Raw genomic sequence first — 26,576 nt, forward strand, 5'->3', positions numbered from 1 at the left:
TTAGTAGGGAATAATTTCGGTAGAAGTGCTTTTTTCGGCTGGATAAGTGTTTTATATGACCGAAGTACCACGGCCGCACGGGCTGGTATTTGACCGGGAAGGTTTTATCAAGGTATGTTAGCTTGTCCTTTTTTTTTTACCGTGCTAATCGCGATGGCCCACAAAGCCTACCTTTTACACAATGCTGTTTCACGACAAATAAATTTTACTGCTCTGTGATGTTCTCAAGCTCTTTTCAGTTTATTTATATATTTATTTATTTATTTACGATACCTACAACGCCTGAACGGGTATTACTGTAGGGGGGAGTACAGAAAAGCTGGGATCACATTAATCTGTACATACCGGGTCTGTTATGAAAGTAATGTACATTTTCTGGGCAAAATAGATTAATTGACTGGACCTACACAAATGGTTTAAATTCTTCAACGCACTCCTCCCTGCATCAATACACTTGCGGAGACATGTCTGCCACGCCTGGAAGACACCCTGAAAGTCCTCGACGAGAATATCTCCCAGGAACGCTGTAACATGCTTTTGGATGTTTTCCACGATCTTCCAATGCTTCCCTTTCAGCGCTCTCTCCAGTCGGAGACAAAATAAGTCACACGGAGCCAAGTCAAGACAGTAAGAGGGATGGGGGACCACCAGGGTGTTGCTCCAGGCCAGGAAATTGGTAATGATGAAGAATGTGTGGCTTGGGGCATTGTCATGGCGGAGCTTGACCGTGACTTTGATGTCAACCCTCAGGCGCGCGACCTGGCATTTCAATCTCTTGAGCGCCTCTAGGTAAGAGGCTGAGTTGACAGCTTCTTCCTGCGGTACAAACTCAAAATGGACGATTCCTCAGGTGTAATAGAAGACAATGAGCATCGTTTTGATGTGATACTTGCTCATTCGTGCTTTCTTGGAGCGGGGGGATGACTTTGTGTGCCACTCGCTGCTCTACTTTTTCGATTCTGTGTCGTACTCTAACATCCAGCTTTCGTCTCTGGTTACGACAGAGTTAAGAAAGTCAGCTCATTCTGAATCAAATTCCACAGTTCTTGACAGAGCAAACCTCTAAGTTCTTTCTGATCTTCTGTCAACACTTTCGGCACAAGCTTCGTGCAGACCAAGCGCATTTGCAAATCCTCTGTCCCTATCCTATGTACCACAAATGTGGACGTGTGTAGGGTGTCAGCAATTTGCTGGATGCTCAATCAACGGTCGGAATGCAAAACTTCACCCACACAATCCATATTTTCGTCAGTTCTGGTCAGGGGTTCATCGGCAACCTATTCCCGGCCCTCCTTGAACGCCTTGTGCTACCTCCCGAACTGTGACCTTGAAATGCAGTCGTCCTTGAAGGCCTCTTGAAGCATCTGGAATGTTTCAGTTGCATTCTTTCCAAGCTTTACGAAAAATTTGTTAGTGTATCGCTGTTCAAGCGAACGCTCCATTGCGCCGGGTTGTCTGCTCACACTGCTCGGAGTAAACTGGAGACCGGCTGCTTTGGCAAGGCAGAACCCTCGCCACATTTCTCAACCGGTTCTTGCGCTGCCATGGATACTCGCGTCATAATAAAATCATGCGCATTCCTTTCATAATGGACCCTGTACATACATAAAAAATAAGTTATTGAGCTGTTATGAACAGACATTTATATTCGACAATTAAAGGAAGGATATCACTAAGGTTATCACAACTGCTATTTTCAGACGTCTTCTTGTACGTCGCCATGCTAGAGCATGCAGATGTGAACAAAAGCCATGCCGGTTATTTTATTTTTTGCTGGTGCAGTTGTATTACCGTTCGAGTCATGAGGAGTCGCAACAAAAGCTTTTTATGCTCACGTCACGAATTCGGTGTGCGTTTTATGTGCTACAAATAGTTTTCAGGACGGCTGTAGCTGCAAAGCTTGGCCGCGCATTGATGCACGGGGTGCAGCCCAGAACATAAACGCATGCGTTTCTGGTAGAATTAGACAACGGCATCCCTACTACGGGCTGCAGCCGGTGAAACACGGTCAAATACTTACTACACCCGCCCACGTAGATCTACTGTAGCATTTCTCTAGAGCTGCGACAAAGTGCTACAAACATGTCAGTTTTTATCTTAAATACTCGTGTGTTCTCGTTGCGCTGGCTACAAGTGCACAACTCGTGCTTCGCCGCGCGACGGAGCAGGGGTTGAAGCAAGACTGAAAACATGCATTTCTGGTGAAACTGGACATTGTGGCAACCGCACACTAAGTTGATGCATGCGAAACCTGAACAAAAACTTCTGACGCTCGCCCACGCACTATACATACTCGGGATTAGAGCCACGCTGTTCACGCTGCTGCAATACACTATCCCAAGCTCTATTTTTCTAATAATGCATTGATTCTCTGTATAAAAACAAAAGAATGCACATAAGCAAAGAACTTTCATATTTTTTAACTACGTGGCTTCAAAGAAGTCAATGCCAACGAAATGCGCACTGCACACTTTCATCGGTGGTGTGACCAGCTTGCAAATTTGCGAGTTAACAACCCATTTTTCCTTCTATGCCGCATCTTTGGGGGAACAAGTGCTCATTTCACTTGCCACGTTTATGTTGGTGCGTTGCGGCACGCAGCTCCTGCGATTGCTTTTGAATTTCATCTTGCTCAAACAATGCGTAAGAACAGATAATCAAGCCTACTGGCCGCCACGAAGAAAGCAAGCAAATGCGCTACCGCCGCCCACAGGTGGATGCAATTACTCCGATACTTTGAAAAAATTCACTGGTGTCTGGGGGGTGGCGTCACAGTCTACGAAACTTGCAAATACACAACTGCCAAAAGGAAGCTGACAGAGAAACAGCGTTCAATGCGTAACCACATAAGCAAGGAAAAGTGGCTATAGTATTTTGGGCTGCAAAAAACAAACCTTGCCAGGGTCGTGCTTGTCAAATACTTCATCAATCAGTGGCTCCACATCTGGCTTTGCAGGAGTCATCTGCATCTGGAACAGCTAAAAACAATCAGGCATGTGATGCTGCAGTACTCTGCATAGAAAAAAGCACTTAGAAAAATGAAACCTTTTATCTATATGACAGAAACATGACAGAAACATTAATAACTTACTCTGACAAACCTTAGCTGAAAATGGCAAAGGTGTAATTGTATGTTATTATAAGAAACCCTACTTCTGTGAAGTAAGATGCAAAAGGGCTCATGACTATGTACCAACCTGTTCTTTCCACCTGAAGATGGAATCGTGCTATCGACCAAATATACGGTAAAACCCTATCAATATTGCACTTATCAGTAAGAGAATCCAGATAATTTACTCATGGAATGGTACCCATTGACCATATGGAGATGTATGGTTTGAGACTGATTAAAATGACACCAATTTGGTGTCTCATTATTTCGACAGTGGGATGCACAGTGTATAGCACACATGGTGTTTCAGCAATGGGGTACGGGAGCGACCCATGAGCGACCCTTGAGAGACCCAAGACGCACGCTGTCATTTCCTTACTGCAGATAGAAACGGAAGACTACCGAATTATGCTGGTGGGCCATGCCGGTATATGATACCTACAACTCCACGAGAGCGAAACATGGTCACTTCGTGCCACCTTTAGCAAGGAATGACAGCACATTTGGGTTATCACCTATAAAAAGCATGCCGTAAGGCACTGCGCCCCACACAATAGGAAAAAGATGGGTGCAGATGTTTATCGCACCAGGGTTAGCAGCGACAGCTGTGAAAATGGCATGCAACAATTTGGGAGGAGATTTACTGGGATCAGAATAGGAAGCCGAGTGTGCACCAGCATTTTCACATGAGACAGGCAGGCAAGTTCTCTCTAGTATTTTCAGTTTTTTTGTTTTTCTGCGTCTGTTTCCATTGACTGCCGGCACGTTCGTTCATCGATGTGCAATGTCATTTTCCCCGATTGTATCACTCCCTTCCCCTTTCACTTCTGCCTTTCCTCTTATATAAGGTATCAGTCTTCCGTCAATAAAATTCATTTGACAGTCAGCGCTTGTGTCTCGTCCTTGTTACTTTGTGGATGCATGTGTTCGCACTGTTACAATTTTTATGTCAAGTATGCAACAACTCGCCCAGAAAGAAGTTTTAATGTGGCAAGTATTGCCGGGAGGCTCCTCCAGTGGGTGCCTATTGTTCACAATTGCGCGTGCCTCGCACCTTGTCTCATTTACGAGATCTGGCAACCGAAAACATACCATACGATCACAGTTTGGCAATGTGCTGAACTTAGGTGCCAAAAGATTGTGTTTTCCGGAACCGTATCGGGAATTGTGAACCGTATCGCGAGTTGATTGTGAATATTGCTGACGGGAAATCGTACTTAACAGGATCATATCAACGAGGTTCTACTGTGTTCTGGCAGATGAAATTGTGATGTTAAAATACCACAACAATGCAGACACAATCCAAAGCAATCCAATATTAAGTGTACAGCAATGCAGAATCGTGGCATACGAAAGCGGCGTAAGGGAGGACACAAAAAGTGGCTTCTAGTTCGCGCTGGATCCAAAGATATGCACGCTCATGGATAATGCAACACCTACAACACTTATACTGTTAGCTGCTTTGGATAGTCCCCATGCCCCAAATTCATTCACCCCACACAATCATCTGGTGGGTATTCTGTAAGAGTCCACCTAGTGGACTGTCTATATCGGCCGCTGCTGTTTGGCTAGGGCCGCTCGCCTCCTCCTCTCTCGTACAGCTGCATCAAATCAGCAGTGGCCAAAATGGACAGTCCACTAGGTGGACTCTTACAGAATAGCCCCCCTGGAATGACTCAAGTCATCTGTGGTACTAGAAGCTTAGTCGGGTGCCACCTTTAGTCTCCTGCATCACGACAATCATGTATGGTCTGTGGGGAGCACCCGCCTCCATTTCCTCCCGCGTACCCGCGGCGTCCCGTTCGCACATGGCGACGGGACGGGCCGGCGTAGACATGGGAGAGAGGCACTACGCACCTTCCCTTTCTCAGTCGCTCCGATGACGCGCGTACCCCTCTTCCCCCACGCAGCTCACGGGAAAGGGAAACATATCCGGCGGACGAGGAGGACTTCCCCTTGCAAAAAGGTAAAAAAGCATAAAAGCGCGCCACCGGGAGACTCCCTCTCTTGGGACGCCGACACCTTGGACCGCCAGGACGACAGCACCTGCCGCATCCCGTGAGTGATCTCGTTTGTCTGACCCACCCAGACAACGAGGCAAACCTTTTACTACTATTACTGAGAGGACGTCCCTCTGCGAGTGTTCGCTATTGCTAATAGCAATAAACGTTGTTACCGTTGACACCGCTGGTTGCCTTATTCGTCCGAACCCGGCGTAGCCGCGATTCCCGTGCTACGGGTTGGGAGTACCACGAAGCGACTGCGTGGGGCTAGATCCGGAGCTCGCCTTCAGCCCTAGCCGCACGCAGAGTGGAACCCCCACAGGTCAACCAAATAAATAAAAACCACTGTTCATGTCTTTACCCGGACATGGTCAAACAATGAACATTGCGCTCTGCAGCAGACAGTGCAGATGAACTTCCACCTAGGGCATATCAGCAATGCTGACCAAACGCCGGTTTATCTGGACAAGCCATCGTCCCTCACCGTGCACGAAAGGGCTCTAAACAAGTTTATGTCCAGTCCACTGGTAAAAATAAAATGCGAGTTACAGTCATGTCGTGCATGACAGACAGACGCAAGCTCCCGCCCTAGGTGGTCTTCAAGCGTAAGACAGTGCCTAAAGGTGAGGAGCTGCCAAGAAATGTGGTCGCGAGACGCCATGAGAAAGGCTGGATGAACGAGAATCTTGTGCCCGATTGGATAAAGTCTGTCTGGTGTAGGTGGCCCGGCGCACTGTCGTCGCTCCCATCCATCCTCATGCTGGACGCATTTCGTTGCCATTTGGTCGACTCAGTGAAGAGGCTGTTGCACGAATCCGGCACTGAACTCGTCGTTATCCCAGGTGGGATGATGTCTCAGCTGCAGCCTTTAGATGTTTGTGTCAACAAGCCGTTCAAGGACGCGGTCAAGTGGTGTTACGCAGATTGGATGTGCTCAGGCGAGCCTGCAGTGACGCCGACCGGGTGGCTGAAGCGGGCTTCACCAGCCACGCTAGGCAAGTAGATTGTGGATGCATGGGCCAGCATACCAGAGGACCTTGTGCGTGGCGCATTCAAGAAGTGCGGCATCTCGAACGCGCTCGATGGCACAGAGGATGAGTACCTCTTGGAAGATATGTCTGACAAGGAACTATCCGAAGAGAGCGCAGCTGAGGAAGACTGCGATTGAAGTGCGGAGTGCAATTTAAATAAATGTTTTTCTCAAGCTTTCCCAACTCGTATTATACGCGCATAAAACTTTTTTTTTTCCATTTCGAGTCCCAAAAATTTCACCTCGTAATATATACGGGTTCGTATTATAAGGGGGTTCTTACGGTAAGCCCAGAGCACATGTACGCATGTGGACGAGCGCCAGCTCACAACTAGGCGCCTTGCCGTGCCTCATGATGGAATGGCGGTTTGCGTCCACAAGAGCCAATTCAATATCTATAAATGTAGTTATATTTTTAGCGCTGTTAGATCAGCACGAAAAGAAAAATGAAGATAAATACAATTTTCTTGCATTATATAAATCTGCCTCACTGAGAATTGATTGTACCAGACCAGAGCTGCATAGCCAGGCGTACCAACGTGAGGCAGCAAGAGCGCACGATAATATAGGGGAGCTGTACACCGGGCTCACGCCACATTTCAACAAGTACGAGCCGTGCTGCACTGTCTGCATATGCATGGATGCACAAACCTGAGTTTACGCAGGTGCGCAAGCGTACGTGTGGTCTGGGCTTTAGAGGAATGAAACGAATGAGAGCGAGTGTACGAAGAAGTCGAATCAACTGCAATAACTGCTTTTTCAGGGAGCATATTTGTGATGGGCAACGCTCAGTCTACTGCAGTGACACCAATCTATGCGGCCTCACTATGAAATGTGCCAGCTGCACACCTCACGCCAATCTGGCCCCTGTTGAGCCCCAAATCAGCCATGTGCATTCCTTGGGTGCTTCCCCACGAGGCAACCCCTTCATCAGCACCTGCCTAGACGGTGACAGGGCCCAACAACAACTGTGACGTGCAAACAAAGAAGGCCACTTCGAGACAAAAACAACCGCCACTGTGTGCGGAAGCCATAATGACCGCGAAGACCAATCTCATCACCCTGACAAGCTGACCGTCATGTATACCACGGAACCAATGTCGACAACTTTCATGGAAGGAGCATGCACCCGTTTACAGATTGCCTCGTGCTTGCTTCGAAAGTACCGTAAAAACCGGACTATAGGTCGGACCAAAATATAGGTCGACCCCCCAACTAACCAATTCTAAAAACGAAAAAAATCTTTTTTAATGGCTAAAGTACCGAAAGACACCCTTACCTTGAAACAGATGCGACTCAGCCGGTTGCACAGTAGTGACAGTATTTATTTAAATGCTACTCGCATGTGCACCTGGCCAAGTTTTTAACAGTATCGCGCGACCATCGACCCGCGTGCTTGTCAGCGCTGAGCGGCGAAACAAACGAGATACGCGCATGCGTACATGTGCGCTTACTTTCGCTATTTTGCCACTCCGTGCTGTGACGATAAGGTGCTGACAAACACGCAGGTCGATGGTTGCGCGATACTGTCAAAAATTGGCCGGGTGTACAGTACACAGAAGGGCACCAAGTGAGCAAGCATTCATGCAAGATTCGGACGACTCCGAATCGAGAGTCGTCCGAACTAGAGTCGGGTGACGAGTTCTTCTCGCTGCCAACGTCCCATAGAGCATCGTCCTCTTCTCTGTGCCGTCCAGCGCAAAGCTCTTCGTCTTCATGAATCGTCGCACCCAGGATGGCGAGCCTTTCAATTGCGCCCTCGTCAGTCCAGAGGAGCGCACAATCTCTACCGCTTTCAAATGGATGCATTCAGCAGTCACAGGCAGGGATCTTACACGCAGCTCCCAGACGAACTCCGCAACCTTGTCTTCCAGTTCTGGATACGCTGTGGTCGTTTTCTTTAGTTGCTGCAAGTTGTGGCTGACGTTTTCGTTTGGTTGCTGCAAATTGTGATACGCTGCTTCTGCCTCCGCCAGTACCGAATGCTATTTTCGGATACTCCAAATTCGCGCTGTGCCGCCAGGTTGCCGTGGGCTTCCACGTACTCGATCGCCTTTTTCTTGAAGGCAACGGTGAATTGCCGTCGGCTTCCACTCATTTTGAAACAAAATGTGAAAAAGCAGCCTTTAAGCAATATAACTTTGTGACAATGGAAACGTAAATTGGCGGTGCCACAATGTCGCCACGCCGCGCTGCTGCTGATGGCGATGGCGGCTGTTTACTTCATCTGCCCATTGTTGCAAGACTTCCGTAGTTTTTCCGCCAATGTCTGGTATATAAGACGAAGGCCGACTTTTCGCAATGTTTTTGAAAAAAAGTTCGACCTATATTCCGGTTTTTACGGTAGGACATCAGAGGCAGAATCCAGTAATGTGGTGCGACCATAGGCAGAGTTCTGTGAACAGTAAGACCACTTTGATTGGCCGCAACAGGGTCACTGAATTCCCTTGTGTAGGGAACTAGGATAAGGAACTAAAAGCGGACACATTTGGGGCAGAGCTGTATGCTGACACGTGTACTCAGACATGTAACGAGCTCATATACATATAAAGGTCTCATACATCAAGCATGCTCCCCTATCTGGAGCCAGTTGTGTAATATGCAAGATGAACCTGTTTCTCATTACCGTCAACCTCCTGACTTCAGCTCCTCACCAACAAGCAACTCTCGGCGATAGATACGAAAGACGGCATAGTTCCTCTTAGCCAGCTCAGTACGACGCCTCAGTATAGCACTGGCCAGCTATCATGTTTTAGGCGCCTCGGAGGCGTTGGTAAGCGACACTCAGTGATACCCGAGTATGAACCATGCACCCCAGAACCGGATCCCAACGCCCCTTACTACACCGTATTGTGCTCCTGTTATGTAACATTTTAGCATAGTGTGATAGGTGATCCGTTACCGCGACATGTGCCCTAGAGGGACCGAGGACATGTACAGCACATGAGGACAATGGGCAATCCGTGATGGGCATTACAACAAAAAATAAATGACTAGCACTATGATCGAAGACGTTATTCTAAACATACAACTAGGAATGCATTACACATCCTTAGTTGGGATTGTAATTACAGCATACCTTGCTTATAGCTTAAATCGCCATGGTTGCGAATATTTGCATTATAAATGGTACCTTACTTTAACCAAAACAGCATTTTTCAAAGGCTGCACATGCAAAACAAGTAGACCAAGCAGCTGCTTTTCTTTTGTTCAATGTACTTAGCCTACGCATTTGTGAGCGTTACAGTGCGTGACCTTTACAAAGCGGCCTGTCTAACAAAGGATATTGGAGGTCCTGAGCCTTCGTTATAAAGGAGTCTAAGTGCACACTGTTTCTGTGGACATGCCAATCTACAACTCAAATACACGATGGTAACAAACAAGAGCAAATGACAAATAAACTGCCAATACTGCAATGTTCACAACGAATCAACCATGAAAAACATAGCAAGATTTTGGAAAAATGAAAAGTTAGGCATGTAAAAGGTTAAAGCTGTTTGGAAATGGAGAGATTGTGCATGAACTTAGCAACAGAGAAAAAGAAAATGATCTGGTGATGCCACTGACTGCATCAGCCTTGGCAAACAGTACAAGTGAAGAATGACAGAGAGAGATTCCAAAGCACTCTATGGAACTATTAGGTTCGTCAGTATGAAAGCTGAGAAGATTAAAGTTGAACCTCGATATAACGAAGTCCAATTTGCAGCCGAAAGTTTCGTTAAATCACGAGTTTCGCTAAGTCGAGGTTCGCATGTTTCAGCAGTCCAAATAAAGATGCAGGTTCTTGGAACACTCCTGCGTATGGCACCTTGTAGATAGCAAAATTACAAAGATAACCAATAAACCCCGGAACTAATAACGCAACCAAGAGCGTGATGCCCAATAGCCAGTAGGTACGAACGCATTTTTCTCCATTACGCGTACGGTGAAGAGCAGGTATGCAGCAAGCGCAGTGCCTAGTGCTCATAGCTGCCACTCGATGTGGCCATCAGTGCCATCATCATCATGATTTGTCATCACTAGAAAAAAAAAAATTCCTTTCACGAAGACATGGCAACCCGTGGCGCAAAGAAAAAAAAAATTATGCACATACCAGAGCTATCAACTTGAATATTCTTTCGAAGAAAATTGGAAGTAGTATTAACTTGGTGGATCCATGAGGCCACCACTTACCATTAGAGCGCTTAACGCTCGCAGCCATCTTACCTCGCTCAGTAAAGCAATGACGACATTGATTCATGAACGCTGGAATATTTTATTCAACTTGCCGCAGAGCAATTCTATGCAACTCAGGTGGAAGCGAAGAACTCCGTCAGCTTCATCTGCCGCTTTTTAATAAGCGTCGAGGTTATAAGGCGCTCGTAGGTTGACAGGGCTGCTAAAGCTTGCTCTTGCGAGTGCGCGCCCGCATACGTGTGTAAGAGATCCAGTGCATCCATGACTTGCTTCGGTGTAGCTATGCTCCTTTCCGCCTGCAATTCTTCGTCCGAGTCGACGTCTTGCATTTCTGTATCTGTGACGCTCTGGATTATTGCGTCATCGTCCAGCTCTTCAGTTGTCACAGCGCAAGCATCGCTGAAGACAAAGTCCTCGAGTGTCACGTCGCTTGGAGCACCTCCCTGATCGCAGAGCAGCTGCCACGAGTCAACGACATCTGTTGTGTACGCCATACTTTCGTCACCGTCATTGTACTCACGGCGGAGCAGGGCCTTAAAATTAAGGCGAAAGTCCGGGCTTGTTTCATGACCATGTCGCACTTCACTGGCAGGGACCGATCCCACATTTCGGCGACGTACGCCGCAAGCTTAGCCTACAGTTCCGGAAAGCATCCAGACTTCGGCACGTGAGAAATTTCTCACTTGCCGTCACAGGTGAAAATTTCGCTTCGCTGCAGTCGCCACTCTCGCACCACCCGTTTGTGATTTGTTTCTTCGGCGTAAAGGATGGCAGCCCTCTTGAGCGTTGCTGTGAACGAGTGCCAAACAATTAGGCCTGGAGCACTCATGACGACTGGGGAAGGATAGAAGTAGCACGTAGCCGGCTGTCAAGTGGAACGCGTCAAACCAATGCCAATGCCTTTCAACAGAGAAAGAAACCCGCGAGCGGTGTCTGCTCTTCCATAAACTGCCGATACTCCCCGCAAGCGCCGCCGTTCTGAGGGTGCCGACGCAAATGGGAACAGCGGCGCTTCCATCAACTATCGACACCCCCCCATGAGTGTTGCATGCACTGTAAAACTCAAAAATGTTGAAAAACCCTTCTGAAAAGCGAACAAACACACAGGATAGCGAAAAGATACGGGTAGGGCCATAGAGCAAACATAAAATTGTAACTACGTTGTAGCTTCCGTTGGTCTCGCTTTTTTGGCGGGGCCATGTTTTGGTTTCGATTGTAAGTCGACCCCCCAACTTCAGACTTTCAATTTAAAAAAAAGTGGTCGACTTACAATCGTGTAAATACAGTAACCAACTGATAAAACGTGCCCAACGACCGCTGTTCATAAACTTACTTCCGGTTGGCGCTTTCCCGTTCCAAGAGGCCGGTGACGTCATAGCGTGACGCGTTCCGGAACTTCTGAAGCCCTCCGGCTAGCTCTACAGGAGCACGTCCGCTGCGGGTTTCATACGTACACGACAGATGGTGCAGCAGCACGTTCTGCTCCACGTATTAAAGCGCGCCGGGAAAATTTGAGCATTAAAGGGCGCATGCAAATCGCTGTATGCCCGGCTAAAGTTTTCGTCTGCCTGTCAAGGAGGCTCCTGGTACATGCGTGCGATGCGCGAGGACTTCGTTAAATCGGAAGTACAGTTTAAAGTGACCTCGTTAAATCGCGAAAAATAATACATGGTTTTCAATGGGGCAGAGATTGGGAAAAATAAAAAGTGCGTTATTTCAAGAATTTCGTTAAATTGAGGTTCGTTATATCGAGGTTCGACTGCACAAACTTATATACAGTACTCAGCAGCTGTGACAGCATTTTAATACCCACGATTCCACTGACATTTGTACTCTGATTACAGCATGTGGCCTAGGATTAATCGCAGAGTAGTGGTGCATCGACTAGCTTCAAACAAAGCCCTGCTCGCCTATGCGCTGTAGACACAGGCCAAAGAAGCAGCAATGCTTCTTTGGCCAGCAAATTTGGGTCCCCTGCCCTTCACATAGCTTGTAATGTAGTTGAATCTCGTTCATGCGAACTGACGGTGTGGTCCAAAGTTATGTGTATTCCAATGGACAAAAACACACGGTAATTCGAATGTGCAAGCATTTGCGTTGGTTAATTCGGACATACCGTGCTACACCAATGTTCTCAGCAGCACGCCAAATCCCGCAGCGCCGCCTCCGACCAGCATTTCTCTCACCTCGCCATAGAAGTAAAACTTAGTAGAGACCCCTCAATGCCGCACGCGAATAAAAAAAAAACGTGGCGGAAATTTCGCCCTCTCTCGAGTGGCAAAGCCACTGCTTCTGCGTAGCGCCATAATGCCACAGCCACAAACGCGCACCGCAGGAGGGATTGGCCCTGGGCAAATTTGTCATGGCTCGCTACAGCAGCAAGGGAGCCACGAGCGGAGGAGATCAATGAGAGCGGCCCCTACAGTGATGCACATGCAGGAAAATGGCGTCATGCAGACCTGCCCGACCGCTCTACTCGTAGTCATGTCTGGTTCAGCCAGATACTTTGTTCCGCACTATCGTCTGCTCGTGTCGGCTCTCGCTCGCACTTATTTCGGTTGGCTCAGTTTGGAGTTGTTTGCACTTGTTTCTTTACAATGATGAGTCTTAACTGAGACGTCCCGATGGAAAGGGTGTTGGATACACTGCACCATATCCAATTCTGTACAACAAGACAGACCCTGAACGCAAGAATGCGAAAGTGACACCCAGTACTTCATTCTCCTTGTCTTTTGAATGCGGCAACGGCACAACAGAAGGGAGGCCACCAACCCAATTATGATCAGTGGCAACAACTTCGTCCTCATGATAAGACATGACTCGTGTTAAAAATGCAAGACAAAGAATGTAAACACAGTGCTGATCTGTCAGCAGACGAAGGAAAAAGCACATGAGCACAAAAAGGGAAGCAGCGGTGGAGGACCAGTCTGGCCTTGGCAACTACGCTGCTTCAGTGAAAAGTAATTAGTGCCATCCATCAATATGGCGGGAAAGCAAATCCGCTTCCCTCTCGCCCTTCCTCGCAATTAAGCTCGCCTCGCCCTCCTTCCAAACTCCCTCGCAACTCCCTCATTTTCGATGGTCTGAGCGTGCGCCCGCCTCCGTGCCAGCGCCGCCAGCCCCACTGGCCTGGCCCCAGCTTAGCCTGCTCCATGAAGTTTCATTTTCTGCCATTATCAGAAAGTGGTGGTCCCCGCTCACTGTGTGCTTGCACACTGCGATATTTCATGACTCGCACCATTCGTGCACCGTGCTATGGTGCGCAAATACTTCAAGAACAAGTACTTTTTTTTTTTTCAGCTGCTTTTAGTTCTAACAAATTTTCAGACCCCTTTGAGTTCAAATTATCGATATTCGACTGTACTAGCTATGGACTGCTATGACAGAAAACGGAGTGCTCACCTCATCATTTCTTTCCTCCTGGTGTAGCACCATCAGCAGATTTAGCATGTTGCCCACTTCTTCCCGTGACAGCATGCCATCCATGTCCTGGTCAAACACCTTGAAGCAGACTGCAAAGCATGAGAAATGCAATGTTTAGCTACCCTGCACAACAATAATTGCGCAACACAGAGCCATTCCTCATGGACATGGTACCTCCAGCAGTTCAAGTGGGAACTGGTAGCACAGGCATGTCATTGACTATGCTCCTTCTCTGTATTAACTTTTCTTTCTATGAAGTGAAAATATGCAGAAACACCCAGTTCACTTCTGTTCACACAGAATGACCCTGTGAGCTGTGCCCCAGTCAGCAGAAAAACTTCACGAGTGAAAGTGAGTGGCATGATTATATGACATAAGGGCTCTGATATGGGAGACGAGAGGCCAGGGCAGGAATGGCCCCTGATAGGCACTGGTTGAAGCAATGGAAAAGGCCATCTGCAGTGGGGAGGGCATCTGCTGTGGGGAGAGCAGCTTTCCTCGTCATACCATTGTATTGCAACATTTCATTTGCTTCTTATCTTTCCTATCACTACACCCTTTTAAAGAATTCTTGTCACACAATGCCAGAGACTTAATTTCTTCCAGGGCATAACCAAAATATTCAAACAAGCCTGGTGAGAGGCCATTTAACAATATGCTCACTGCTCAAGCTGTGCAACATCAGAAACTGAGAAGTCAGTCACACCATTTCACCTTTCACTAAAAGACATTCCTATAGGCTACTAACACTAATGTCCTATGAGCCACTGAATACCGTATTTACTCGCATAATGATCGCACTCGCGTAATGATCGCACCTCTGAATTTTGTCGTCAAAATTCGATTTTTTTATTTCCCGTGTAATGATCGCACCCCGACCTTGCCGCAGCGATATGTCGTGTGCCAAGTCTAGCTAATATTGATCGCGCTTACCATCTGTCGAATGCTACACGAACGACTGTTCAAGACAAACCAAGCAGTCTGCACACACCAAACATTCTTTAAGTACATGCCTCATTTCATTACTTTCATCACTTTCCGCACTTCCATGACTAAAAAAAAGCTGCAACCAAACTTGCCTTTATTATGTGTAGGCTTTATAATGGAGCCTACACATAATGGAGCCTACACGAAACAGGAGCCTTTCGATTCTTCTCATCTGCACTCGTGGGCACGCAACAAATCGCGAGCGGCAACGATAGTAGCCACGTTTACACTGATACGTTAAAAGTGTACTCTATTCATACGCCGATGCTTTTAACACAGCTATGACATTCACCCACCCTTAGCAGAAACGTGCCGTATTAGGATAGTAGTGAAGACAGATGCCGTAGTTTCCGCAGCATGCTGGCCATGTGTTTCTATGTCACTGGCAGCTAAGTGCGCCCATCTGTTTCTGTCCCCTCAAAGTGGACATAGCTATGTTATTGCCGCAAACTTGCCGATATTAACGATATTATTCATTACTGATAGGGAAGAAACTATTTCAATGCATGTAATGTACTCACAAGAAGAATAGAATTGCGTTCGGCTTGCCCCGCCGGCCGCCATTTTTGTTTTGGTGTCCCGCAGCAAATGCGGAACGAAAGAAATTGTTTTTTTCTTTTCGCGGGAAATTTAACCCGCGTAATGATCGCACCCCCGATTTCGCGTCAATTTTTCTGACAAGAAAGTGCGATCATTATGCGAGTAAATACGGTATGCACTTTTGACAATTAAGCTATGCATCTAAGTCAAACAGAAGAAAGGGAGTTATCCGAGGGGCCTGATTTTTATTAGTCATATCATATGAAGCCAACAAACACTGACACCAAGGACAACACAGGAGAAATTACTTAATATTTGTACTGCACCAAAAAGGCGAGATCAAAAAAAGGAAAGTGAAATTGAAACAAGAGAAGCCCCAGCAATTGCAGGCAGCTTATGCTAGAATATGACACCCACATTGTTGACATGCTTGCATCTATATATTTTATTCATGCACCAAAAAAAAAAAAAAACAGGCTGGTCTTTCAAAATGCTCTACCGTGGTCTCATACAGTAGAAGCCATTGCTGTCTAGGTTTTCAACCACGGAGTTTGCACTTAAAAAGAAAAACTGACATTTCAGCTTACATTTTTGCCGTTCAGTGAGTGGTCCCCTGCAGCATGCAGAAACCCCACAGGCCATTTCCTTGAAGTCAATGTGGTTGTCCCTGTTCTCGTCAAAGGCATTGAAGATCCCTGGAACAAGACATACTGCTGCAATCACCCAAACCTAGGCATGAACAAGAATTTTATTTTATGTCCACCAAGGTCTTCCTTTGTGCACTATAGAACCAACCGTGCCAGTACTTCACAAAATCTATTCCAGTATATGCCTTTTCTGCATTTGACCAGTTAAAGCACCAGTGTTTTTATAGTTCCCTCATGTTATGTTTTGTTCATCCCACATCTGGATTGACATACTCTTGAGCACTTCTTAATGAACAAGACCTGAATACTCGGCAAAATGAAGCAAAAAAGCCCCAACTGGTTTCTTACACAAGTTTATAGCGTATCGGATGCAGTCATGAATGCTTTTACTGCTGGAATGAAATTGTCAATGTGGACATTCCTAAATGGCACTGGCTATCATTATGCATAGCTTGTGGGCTTTCTACAATAATAGTGCCTCATAATTATATCATGGTTCTGGCATGCATAACCCCATAATTTTTTCTACAGTAATAGCATGCTTGCCAATGCCCCAATTCCCCTGCACAAGCACACAGTTCATAATTTTATTAATTCTTTGCTGCCTCCTTTCTGAGCCCAAGAAGAAGAACTGCACAAAACAGAAGTGGTAAACAGCGCCTTTTGGGGACAATCACAAATCGCATTGTGATCATCCCTATCGCCCTTTCTTGTCTCATGTGTTCCCTTGCACTGCTAGCCACCATAACGAACCACAGAACCTCCTACTGTTATACTTGCGGACAACTTTTCTTGGCTATGAAGCGAAGGCTACGGAAACTAAGCGCGCCTCTTTCACTGCTGCTTGCCTGCAGTTTTGCACTCGTTTTATTACGTGGGAAATAGAAAACAATACTTTTTTTGTTTTTTGCAGCACCTAATTTGAAATGATACAAAACATTCACCAGTCAGCTATTGGTATTTTATTGTATTTCTAGGTTGCTCTTCAGAGTTTTCGCACACCGGAGAGTGTCGCACGTTTTGCATATTCATCAAACATAAAATGCCGCCCGTGTCTTTTGATGAGTGTTCGTTGCTTGCTGTCCTGCTAATCAACACCCCTGAGAGGCTGGTGGCCAACTTGAGCAACAAAAGACTGCTGAAGCACACAAAAAAAGTTTATCCAGCATATGCGCGGAAACCAAGCAAACCCATATGGGAATCGCAACCATCGGCATGTACAAATGAGGGAGCGAGCTGACGGCTGCGCCAGCTCTACCGATGCCAGCATCAGTTGCACGTCCAAGTCCTAATCGACGCCATACGGTTGCTTCGGAGCTCCGACTCAGGCTGCGATGCTCGCTGTTCAAAACTTCCTATGCGAATTAACATTGATTCACGCCAGCTGCGTGTCTGCGTATCTGCCTTGACTAAAGTAAAGAGGTTCTGCGAGGTTGGCTAAACCGAAACCAGTGCCGAGCGCTCCCGGACTACATTGCGTACGAATACAGTCATGTGCAGAAGCCTCACCCCCATAGCTTTAGCGTCATAGCCAAAAAGGGTTGTCCGCGAGTACAGTAATATTTCATGCAATTTACTTAAACAAATCTTAATCTGAAAATATGAAATCAAACTAACCAAACAATACATTTTGACAAAACAACCTGTGGCAAACAAGAAAAGTGATGAATATTCTCATACGCTTCCTCCTGTCTTGAAAATGGCATTTGTGCCTTGAAATGAATGCTTAAAAATTACCAGAATAGATCTAGACTACAGAAATGAAACTCAGTGGTTTTATGTGACAAAACCACAATATGATTATGAGGCATGCTGCAGTAGGGGACTCTCGATTAATTTTGACCACGATTAATTTCACTTTTTGAGGTACACCCAATGCATGGTACGCAGACATTCTTGCATTTCACCCCCACTCACATGCAGCAGCCATGGCGAGGAATTGAACCCGTGACCTCATGCTTAGCAGTGCCAGACCAAAGCAACTACTCCCCACGACAGTTACCTTGACTAAATAAATACATTATCAAAGCCGTCATACTTGCTCACGATGACAGTCAACAAAATGTGTTTATAGCATATTTTTTAAAAAAATGGTGCAACTTACACTGTCAATGAATTTCAACAATGTCGCACATACAGCTAGCTAATGGTTGCTAATGGTTCACTACTAAACTAACCTGAAAAATAAATTTCTTGGTTTCAGTGAATAGTGTTGCACGTGGACGGCTACATAGTACTATTCAAACTTACGGCACAGCACAAGATGAACACTCGGAAAAACAAGCAGGTACCTTGGCAAAGAACAGGAGGCACAGGTGGTGAAATGAGTGGCCCCAGCATTTCAAGATCAAAGCGCCCCGTCCGAGATTGAGTCTTGAGCTGCCAGTAGCGCTTCTCCAGCTCTATGATGTCCGTCTCTTCCACTGCATAGCAGGGCACGGAAGAACCTCAAACACACACAGGAAGTGAGGCAAAGTGACGAAGCACAACCAATGCTGACTTAAAGGGCCCCTCACCAGGTCTGGCCATTTTGAGCTGACAAGCGCAGAGCATACAATGCGTGCCAACGATCGTGTTTGCAAAGAATTACATCGCCACGCACCGCAGAAAGGTTTGAAATTTCAATCCAAACACCGTTTTCCCTTTCCCTTGCAATGACCGTGCTCCAAGCCAGACGGTGAAGTACTCGTGTATGCAGTGTGACGTCGCTCATGGCGACACGTGACTTCAAGAATTATTCAAGGCAGCATCTGTTCTTTGTGTGATCTCTTGCTTGAATTGAGGAATTGAAGTTTAGAGAAATAATAAAACACACAACCGGAATGTCTGTGTGTTTTTTGTTTTACTTTGCACCGAAGCAAGAGAGATGTACTTCCGCTTCGTCTGCTTGTTCCCACGGTCGTGCGCAGGTACCGAAACTATGCCATTTTCTACCGTGTTCCAGCGAGTGATCATGCTCTGCGATCCGCTTGTTCTGCCTCAGTATTCGTGTAGCACTGAATTATACTGCTAGTCAGGTGTCCTTGTGCGCACAGCGTGCAAAATCGTGCGCTGCACGATATGAGACAATCACAACAGCTCGCACCCAACACCGTCAGTGGAAATGCACAGCACAGCAAAAAAAAAAAAAAAAGAAAGAAAGAAAGAAAGAAAGTGAGGAGAAAGAAAATGAAGGCAGGGCCGTGATGTATGCGTCATGTGATCCTCAAGGTCCAGTATGAGACAGAGGAGGGAAGGAATTTCGCTTGCAGAGGTTAGACGGGGCGACTGGAGAGAGTGTCTCGTTTGGCAGTGGAGCTCGCCACTGAAATCATGGGTTCGCGGCACTGAGATATTTCCATCTCAGCTATTAATGAGCCGATTAGAAAATTTTTTGCGGCAGAATGCTCCCTAGAGGACACATAACTTCCACCGTATAACCAAAATTTGCTATGGGCCCTGGTGAGGGGCCCTTTAACTGAAGGACTTTGAAAAACCCGCACCACATAAAGGCTTGCGGTGCAGGGTATTTCAACGAAATAGCAACCCTGGTGAGGCCAGGTTTGCAGTTTTGTTTGGTGCAGTAAAAAAGGTCTCTGTCATACACAAACTCACAATGAGTAACTCCAGCCAATGTCTGGTAGAAGGTGGGTGTCTCCAGATCGTTTGACAGGGTCACAGATGACGGTTCGTTCAGGAGCCATCTTGTGAGTGAGGTGGCATCTGGGTGCTGCTCGAGCCATTCCTGGAACTCCTCAAAGGTCACTTTCTCACTCTGGGCAGGAGAGAAAAAGAATATGCAATGAAATACATAACATAGCTCAAGATTTCAATTTGTCACAAGTAAGCATTGCTGATAGGAAGAGAAAACAATGAAAAGGGTGTAGCAGTGAGACTATCACCTCCAAAGGAGGTGAAGAAGGAAAGGGCTCACATGCAGGTAGCTAGAGAATAGAACAAGCTAGCACACTCGACCTGAGCGGCCGTTCAATTTGCCGCTCCCGGCATCTCACTGCACCATGACTAGCCGGCCTAAATAAACCATGCTTACAGCGGCTACCTCTTCATGCCACCTCCCACAAATTGGTGACTCGGACCACCAAGCCCAGCCATGCCAGTGTCAGCGTACCGATTCTGCGAACGCGAGTGACGTGGCCTCACGTGGTCTGGCAGACGTCCTGCGACTGTAGGGTGTCCGCGAATTCTACATCAACATGCAGGGCATCTGGTCACTCAGCTGGACGGCCCCTTTCTTCTCAACAAAGTTTCAGGCTCCGACTGTGTTCCAGGCTCCAGCTGTCATCCCCCGGCCTTGCTCACTACGTCACCTCGAGCGCTCACTCACAACAGCTCTCGCCATTTGGACCATTACGTCATTCCACGTCCTGTCAGCCCACATCGCCTACGTCCACCCTTGCCGATCATCAGCAAGCGCCGTCCTTAGCATCAAACCTCTACTCGGTCTCCGAGCTTGTTACCCGGCTCAAAGTCAGCTGCATGATGACTCTTTCTAAGAAATTCACTTTGCCAAACACGAGTGCTTTCAGCTACTCTATGGCCCGTCACTCTCCTTCCTTGGACGTTTCCACAAGCTGCCCGCTTTTCATTCGGGGGCAACTCATTCATCACCGATTCAGAGGCTCTCCCACCAGCTCTACTAGGTGCAAATTTCAATCTTGCAGGCACGGCGACACCACAAGTGCAACCTTCATGATGCCTTTAGCGACCACCGCAATCCTGATGCAATCAGCATTCAAGATTTCACCGCCACTAGCAGATTTTGCTGTGCTTACACCTTCCGCAGATGCATGGCCTATCAAAGTTTTACAAGAGAAGCTCTGCCATGCATTTTCTTCAGCTCTAGCATCACTTCTACATCTACATCGTGAGTGACCAACACTTGCGCTATCTCCCCACAAGTCCCGTGCTGCTAGACGATCTACTTTTGAACTCCAACTTGTACAGGCCCGGGCTTCTGCAAGAACCTGCAGCAGGTCACGATTTCGCACTACGGCATCACTGTAGCTGCGCTTCACTCACAACCTATGCTGCCGGTGCTGCCTGGTACATCTCTCCCAGACTGCGTGAACCCGACACTACCAACGAAGACACCATCTGCACACTTTACTTGGGCTTTACCACTGGACTTTTATTTCAATTGCGCTTCGCACTAAGAGGGGGGGGGGGGGGGTGTAGCTGCACAACTACCGCCTCCAAAGCCGGTGAAGAAGAGGGCTCACATGCAGGTAACGCAAGAATAGAGCACGCTAGCGCGCCCAACTTGAGTGGCCACGGTGGTTGCCACTTCCGAGACCTCGTTGCACCATGGCTGGCCGGCCTAAATGAACCGTGGCTACAGCAGCTACCTCTTTGCACCACCTCCCAAGAAGGCATTATAAACTTTGCTGCAAGCTGCAACTTACTCAACAAGCTATGCTTCCCGACAAAGAGTAGATTACATAGACATATAAAGTTTCATGCAGGTTTGCAAGAACAACCCTGTCAGACATACAACCCATGCTGCTCGTGGGCAAATTAGTTTATATTCCCAAAACAAAGAAATTTGCCCTAAAGATGGAAAAAATAAATGGATGGCAAAGTGCCACTGTGGCTATATTACTGCATATGCTACTGAAATTCAGCATGCGGTGTCATCATTAGGAGTGTACGAATATTGAAAACATTTAAGAAACAAATTGTATAGTGTCTTATTCAATTCAACCTTTGAATTGAACAGTCATTCGTAAATGCACACATCTTTAGAATAGTTTTCGAACATTTTTGTCTTTCTGCAAATAAAAATTATTATTATTATTTTTTTTTTTTCAAAATGTCAACTGCGTGCAATGAAACAAAACTGGAGCAAAGGTACGACAAAATTCCTCTCCACAGACATACAGGCATAAAACACCTAAGAACTTATGTAGTGAAGCAGGATACATCACTCAGAGCCAGACTAACAGATATACAGCAATCATACAAACTCTCTGAGGAGTCCTGCATAGCAAACAAACTGCTCATTTGTTCCAAATGTGCCATTTGTACTTTTAATAAACAATACTTTATAATGTGCAACGTAATGACACATACTTGCTAACTTTATGAATACTACTTCAATTTGAACACCATATTATATTAATTGTGAAAACGGCTGTTCAATAACTATTAAAAAAGTATTCTATATTCGATTCGTTGCTCAGTGATGCCACAGTGCAATCACGTGGTTAGCAAGCTAACCTGTAGTGCTTATATAAACCATACCAATCAGGCTGGTCACGAAAATAAAGTGCACAGAAGTCAACACATAGCAATACATTAGGCACATAATTCAAATCACCTCTCAACCTCTTATCTGTGCTTGTCAGGACCCTGCCCTACATGATGCGTACAATAAAGAAAACATTCAAGTTCGAACTTCACATTGAGGAAAACTGTTACGATGCGACAATGCTAAACCATCCCCCAAAAACCTTCGCCGAGAGCCACAACACACTAGAAGAGAGACAAGTGCCACACCTCTAGAAAGCAGTCAGCCACCGCCTCTGGAATGAAACCGCCATCGCAGGCAAGCACCAGCTTGATCATGTCATTTTTGTGGATGTGTGTGCCTCCTTCGTTTGCATACAGGTTGAAAATAACTGCAAACATAACAGAGAGAATGGGAAGGGGGGAGGGAGGGCCAAGAACCATGTACACACTGCCGCCTTTCCAGCAAGCACTCAAACCTTTGTGCCTATCTCTCCACGAAAACAATCAGGCAAGAAAGGATGTGCACCCAGCATGCTTCCCCCTGCAGTTTTGACATGCATCAGGAATGTTGTGCCAAGATTATTCACATTAAGTGCAGGCAACATTAAGTGCTGCTAAGCTAAGCCACTTTACACATGAAATGTCTGGCAAGTCTGAACGGACAGTAGCGATGCTGCATCACAACAGGCAACAACCGTGAAAGTGATAGAAAGGTCTCCAGCCTATAGAGTGAAGAGAAAAGCACTGTTCATGGGACTGGAATGAAAAAGAATAAATCAAAAAGCTAGCAAGCATGTTAGTCGAGCAGAACAGCACAAGGTGTATGGGTCATAAAATAATGCATAGATGAAGCGCAATGAAAGAAGGAATGAGCAAAACCAAACAGTGATATCAGGGAGGTTGAATACAGGAGGTCAGATGGGTAAACTATGAAAAGAAGGTGGGCAAGGAGAGAGAAAAAAAAAAGCTTAGAAATTTGGCGCAAAGTGGTGCAATGATACACACATCGGATGCGCTCCTCGCGGGTGCCTCGTGTGAGCAGCACCAGGCCACAGAGGAGGTCCTTGAAGGTGATGCCCTTGCTCGTGCCACCACATGCCTGGAAGATGTGCTGGACACAGACAAGAATCAATGCGGAACCTCAGTGAAGGGTTGGAAAGCTCATCTATGCACTGTAAAAATGACTGTTCAAATAAAAGCCAAGAAACACCAACTGCTTTCAATCACATTTGACAGAAATACCTGCAGCTCAGGATGCTGTCACAAAATGAACCAGTGAAAGGTGATAAAACCATTCATAAGCCTGGGTACACAAGATTACCAACCTTCTTTGTAGGTAAAATACATGCACACAGTCAACTGAGCAGAACAAATATCATGCCACCTATATTTGAAACATATCTGTTCAATGTAGACCCATAGTACTATTGCACAAAATGCAGAAAGAATCTCTGAAGATTTCAGTTTCCTTTTGATATGTGCAACAGCAATAGTATAGCGTAGTGTAGCCCTGCTGTAGGCCATCAGAATAATAAGCATATACACAAGGTTTGCTTGGAAATGGCCATTCCACTTCGATGTCGTCTGCCCCATGTGACTGCTCTAATAACACTGTCTAGCTATCTGTAGTGTGGGGATGCGCGACTCTCACGCGTCCCCTGATGTTTTCTCGCATAGCTCCCGCCTCCTGTAATCCGGCTTCGCCACGTGGTTTTACTGCGGACATCGGTAGGCTTGCAGGGTAGTACGAGAGATGGCGCGAGTGTTGCTCTGTTAACACCACCTAACGGCGGGGTTACTTGGGCACAAAAATGAGAAGGCTCTTCCTTTTCGGCTCGGGGGCTGGCAAGCGGCGCGGATGGTCTGCGCGTGCGCCGATCCATGCTTTTGCGAGACCGTAACGCGAGGCCTACCCTGGAATGGATGAGCACGATTGTTCGAACGTGCCACCGTTCGCACGAACGACCAAGCGTTGGTGTCCAGCATGGGGCGAACATATTCACTCGTTATCCAGTCGCGGTGAGTCGGACTTCCGCAATTTGTCGCGCACCCATCGGCATGTTTTGTGGATAGCAACTTGGCTAGCAGGCATTAGTCTATGAAAGGTGCAATAAATGCTCTTGTGATTGTTTGCACTACTGTGTTGTCGTTCTTTTGTCCCAAGAGCACGGGTGAGAACCCGACATTATTTAGTCATACATGCTCAGAATATGAGCAGAGTATGGTGTTTCTAGTATAATTAATGCTGATACTTAACACTGCAAGCTTCATTGCAGGGTAATGTGGTTACTACAGTGAAGGGTACCCGATTAGTTATGGTCCTCTGGAGCTTTTGCACATAAATCAGAGCACATGAGCGCTTTTACATTCTGCTCCCATGAAAATTTGGCCATCATGGCCAAGATCTGACCATACAGACTCATATTCCAAAGCAGAACACCAGGGAACACCATCTTCTTCCATTAAACCTTACTACAACAGCTGTTAAGGCTATTCATAAAGTAGTACACATTGTTTGGTGAGTTGGCACAACTAGTACATGTTAGCTTTCAGTATCTTTGTTGCACTGAAAGCTAACATGTACAACTATATAGTGCAGCAGAGATATCTTCAATTAAACATACCTGCAAATTATATATACTACCATGTCACTCCAACATATTTGTTTTTCACCTTGTATGAACCTCATAAGAGGTTACTACAGGGATAATGGCTGTAAACGCATGCCACAAAAAGGAAGAGAAGGTCAAGATATTTCTAAGAGTCACAGAATCTCCCAGTGTATGCAACAGTTTTGTTTCACAAAGAATGTGCAGTAACAGACATGCAAGATTATGTCCACTGCAAACAAGATAAGGTTACACTCTGTATGCTGTAGGAACCTGTGTAGAGACAGAACAAAGCAATGAATAAGTGGGCTGGCAATGGCAATAAGACAAGGCCAGTACACAGTAAAAGCAGCCAGATGAAATCAAAGAAAGTAACGTTTAACCAAATGTGTAAAAATTACATCTGTTTCGCAACCAATGTGATAATGCTGTTTTGGTACTCAAGCCTCTTTTGCAACAGCCCTGCGTTTCTCAGTGAACTGCGACTATGACCCCTTGTAGCTTAGTCACAGAATTTTCACTTTGCCTGATGTTCTAGAATAACAGAGATGCCTATTGTAGCGACAAGTCAATCACAACTTCAGTCAAAGGTGTAGCCGATGGTTTACAGCCAGTGTCTCTGAAGTATTTAACCCCGACACCTTGAATGACTGGTGAATGGATACAACTGTTTGAAATTGCCGTGTAAGAGTATAGGAACATTGTGTGTTTATACCAACCTCCTTGAAATGACATTTGGTACACTGAATAACATGCAGCACGGCACATTATTCCAGACCAGTGTCTCCCATATATAATACCGCTAATACATGCCAATTATTACTCTCTCTCTTACACATGTAGTTTTCTGCATTTTCTCATTACCACAAATATGACAACTCACTCAATTTGGACAAGTGATACCTCCGGTTCTATTACTGATACCGAATGAAATCTACTTCCAAGAAATTTTATTGTAAAAGCTTGTTGTGGCGAAGCTGGTCAAGTAGCACTATGCGAAGTCAGGTAACACTTTCATTTTTGCTTCACTACCCATATACAAATTGCAGTTTGGTATCGAAGTTTAACAATGCACTAAGAACAACATACCACATACACTCATTAAGAGCTGCTGCACCCTCAACTTTTACACCTAAAATTAAAAAAGGTGCAGAAAAAAAAGAGAAGAAAGCACATAGCCTGCTTAAGGCTAGTCTGGCCAGCAGCATCATTGCAAATGCTGCTAGAAGAAAGCTTCTGACAGCGTGTGGTGCTCCGTTCAAGCTAAAGGTTTTGGCATGCATCAAGCAACACAGCAGGCAGGCAGCCGACCACATCATTGGCGCGGACAAAAAATGCGTATATCGGTGATCCATACAGAAAGAGGGGTGCACTCAGAGGAACAAACAAATTCATTATGAAAAGTATAATGTTCGCTTTTTGCACTGCTGGAAAAACTTGCAAGAGCCACAGCGGTTGTCAAAATTGCAATGAAAGTGTGGCCCTTACATGAGTATAACACAGTACTAAAAAAGTTGCATATTCAAAATGAGCTTATTAATACATAAAGTTTGATTAATTTATCCACACAAGTAAAATAAGCTCTATAAGCATGATGAACAAGTTATCTAGAGAAACTGAGAAACAGTTTTAAAAAAGCGGGAACTGACCAAGAGCCTTGCTTACCTCGGCTAGCTTGAGAGGTACGAATTCACCGAGCACTTCCTTGATGAACGCTTGCCTTGTGATGATGCCACTAAGGTTTGATGCCCTCTTGAAGGCATCCCTTAGTCGCTTCAACTCGGATTCAGTCACTGTGTGTCAATACAAAGTGCATGAATG

At 46.1% G+C, this 26,576-nt stretch overlaps 1 protein-coding gene across 7 annotated transcripts in view; it reads right to left on the reverse strand.

Annotated features, from left to right (window-relative positions):
• Positions 1-26,576, reverse strand: part of Usp32 (Ubiquitin specific protease 32) — a 115,367-nt gene that overhangs the window by 81,495 nt on the left and 7,296 nt on the right. For 6 of the 7 annotated variants that reach the window (XM_050168890.2, XM_050168862.2, XM_050168876.2 and 3 more), the window contains exons 2-9: positions 26,421-26,548; positions 23,152-23,257; positions 22,414-22,535; positions 19,513-19,672; positions 18,210-18,341; positions 15,859-15,966; positions 13,724-13,833; positions 2,895-2,978 (exon numbers count right to left, since the gene is read on the reverse strand). In XM_050168890.2, coding sequence (XP_050024847.1) covers positions 2,895-2,978; positions 13,724-13,833; positions 15,859-15,966; positions 18,210-18,341; positions 19,513-19,672; positions 22,414-22,535; positions 23,152-23,257; positions 26,421-26,548 — 950 coding nt within the window. The remainder of the gene's footprint in view (positions 1-2,894; positions 2,979-13,723; positions 13,834-15,858; positions 15,967-18,209; positions 18,342-19,512; positions 19,673-22,413; positions 22,536-23,151; positions 23,258-26,420; positions 26,549-26,576) is intronic. The other variant, XM_050168868.2, reaches the window with a different exon arrangement.

Source organism: Dermacentor andersoni, chromosome 3, assembly GCF_023375885.2.
Source record: "Dermacentor andersoni chromosome 3, qqDerAnde1_hic_scaffold, whole genome shotgun sequence".
Lineage (NCBI taxonomy): Eukaryota > Metazoa > Arthropoda > Arachnida > Ixodida > Ixodidae > Dermacentor > Dermacentor andersoni.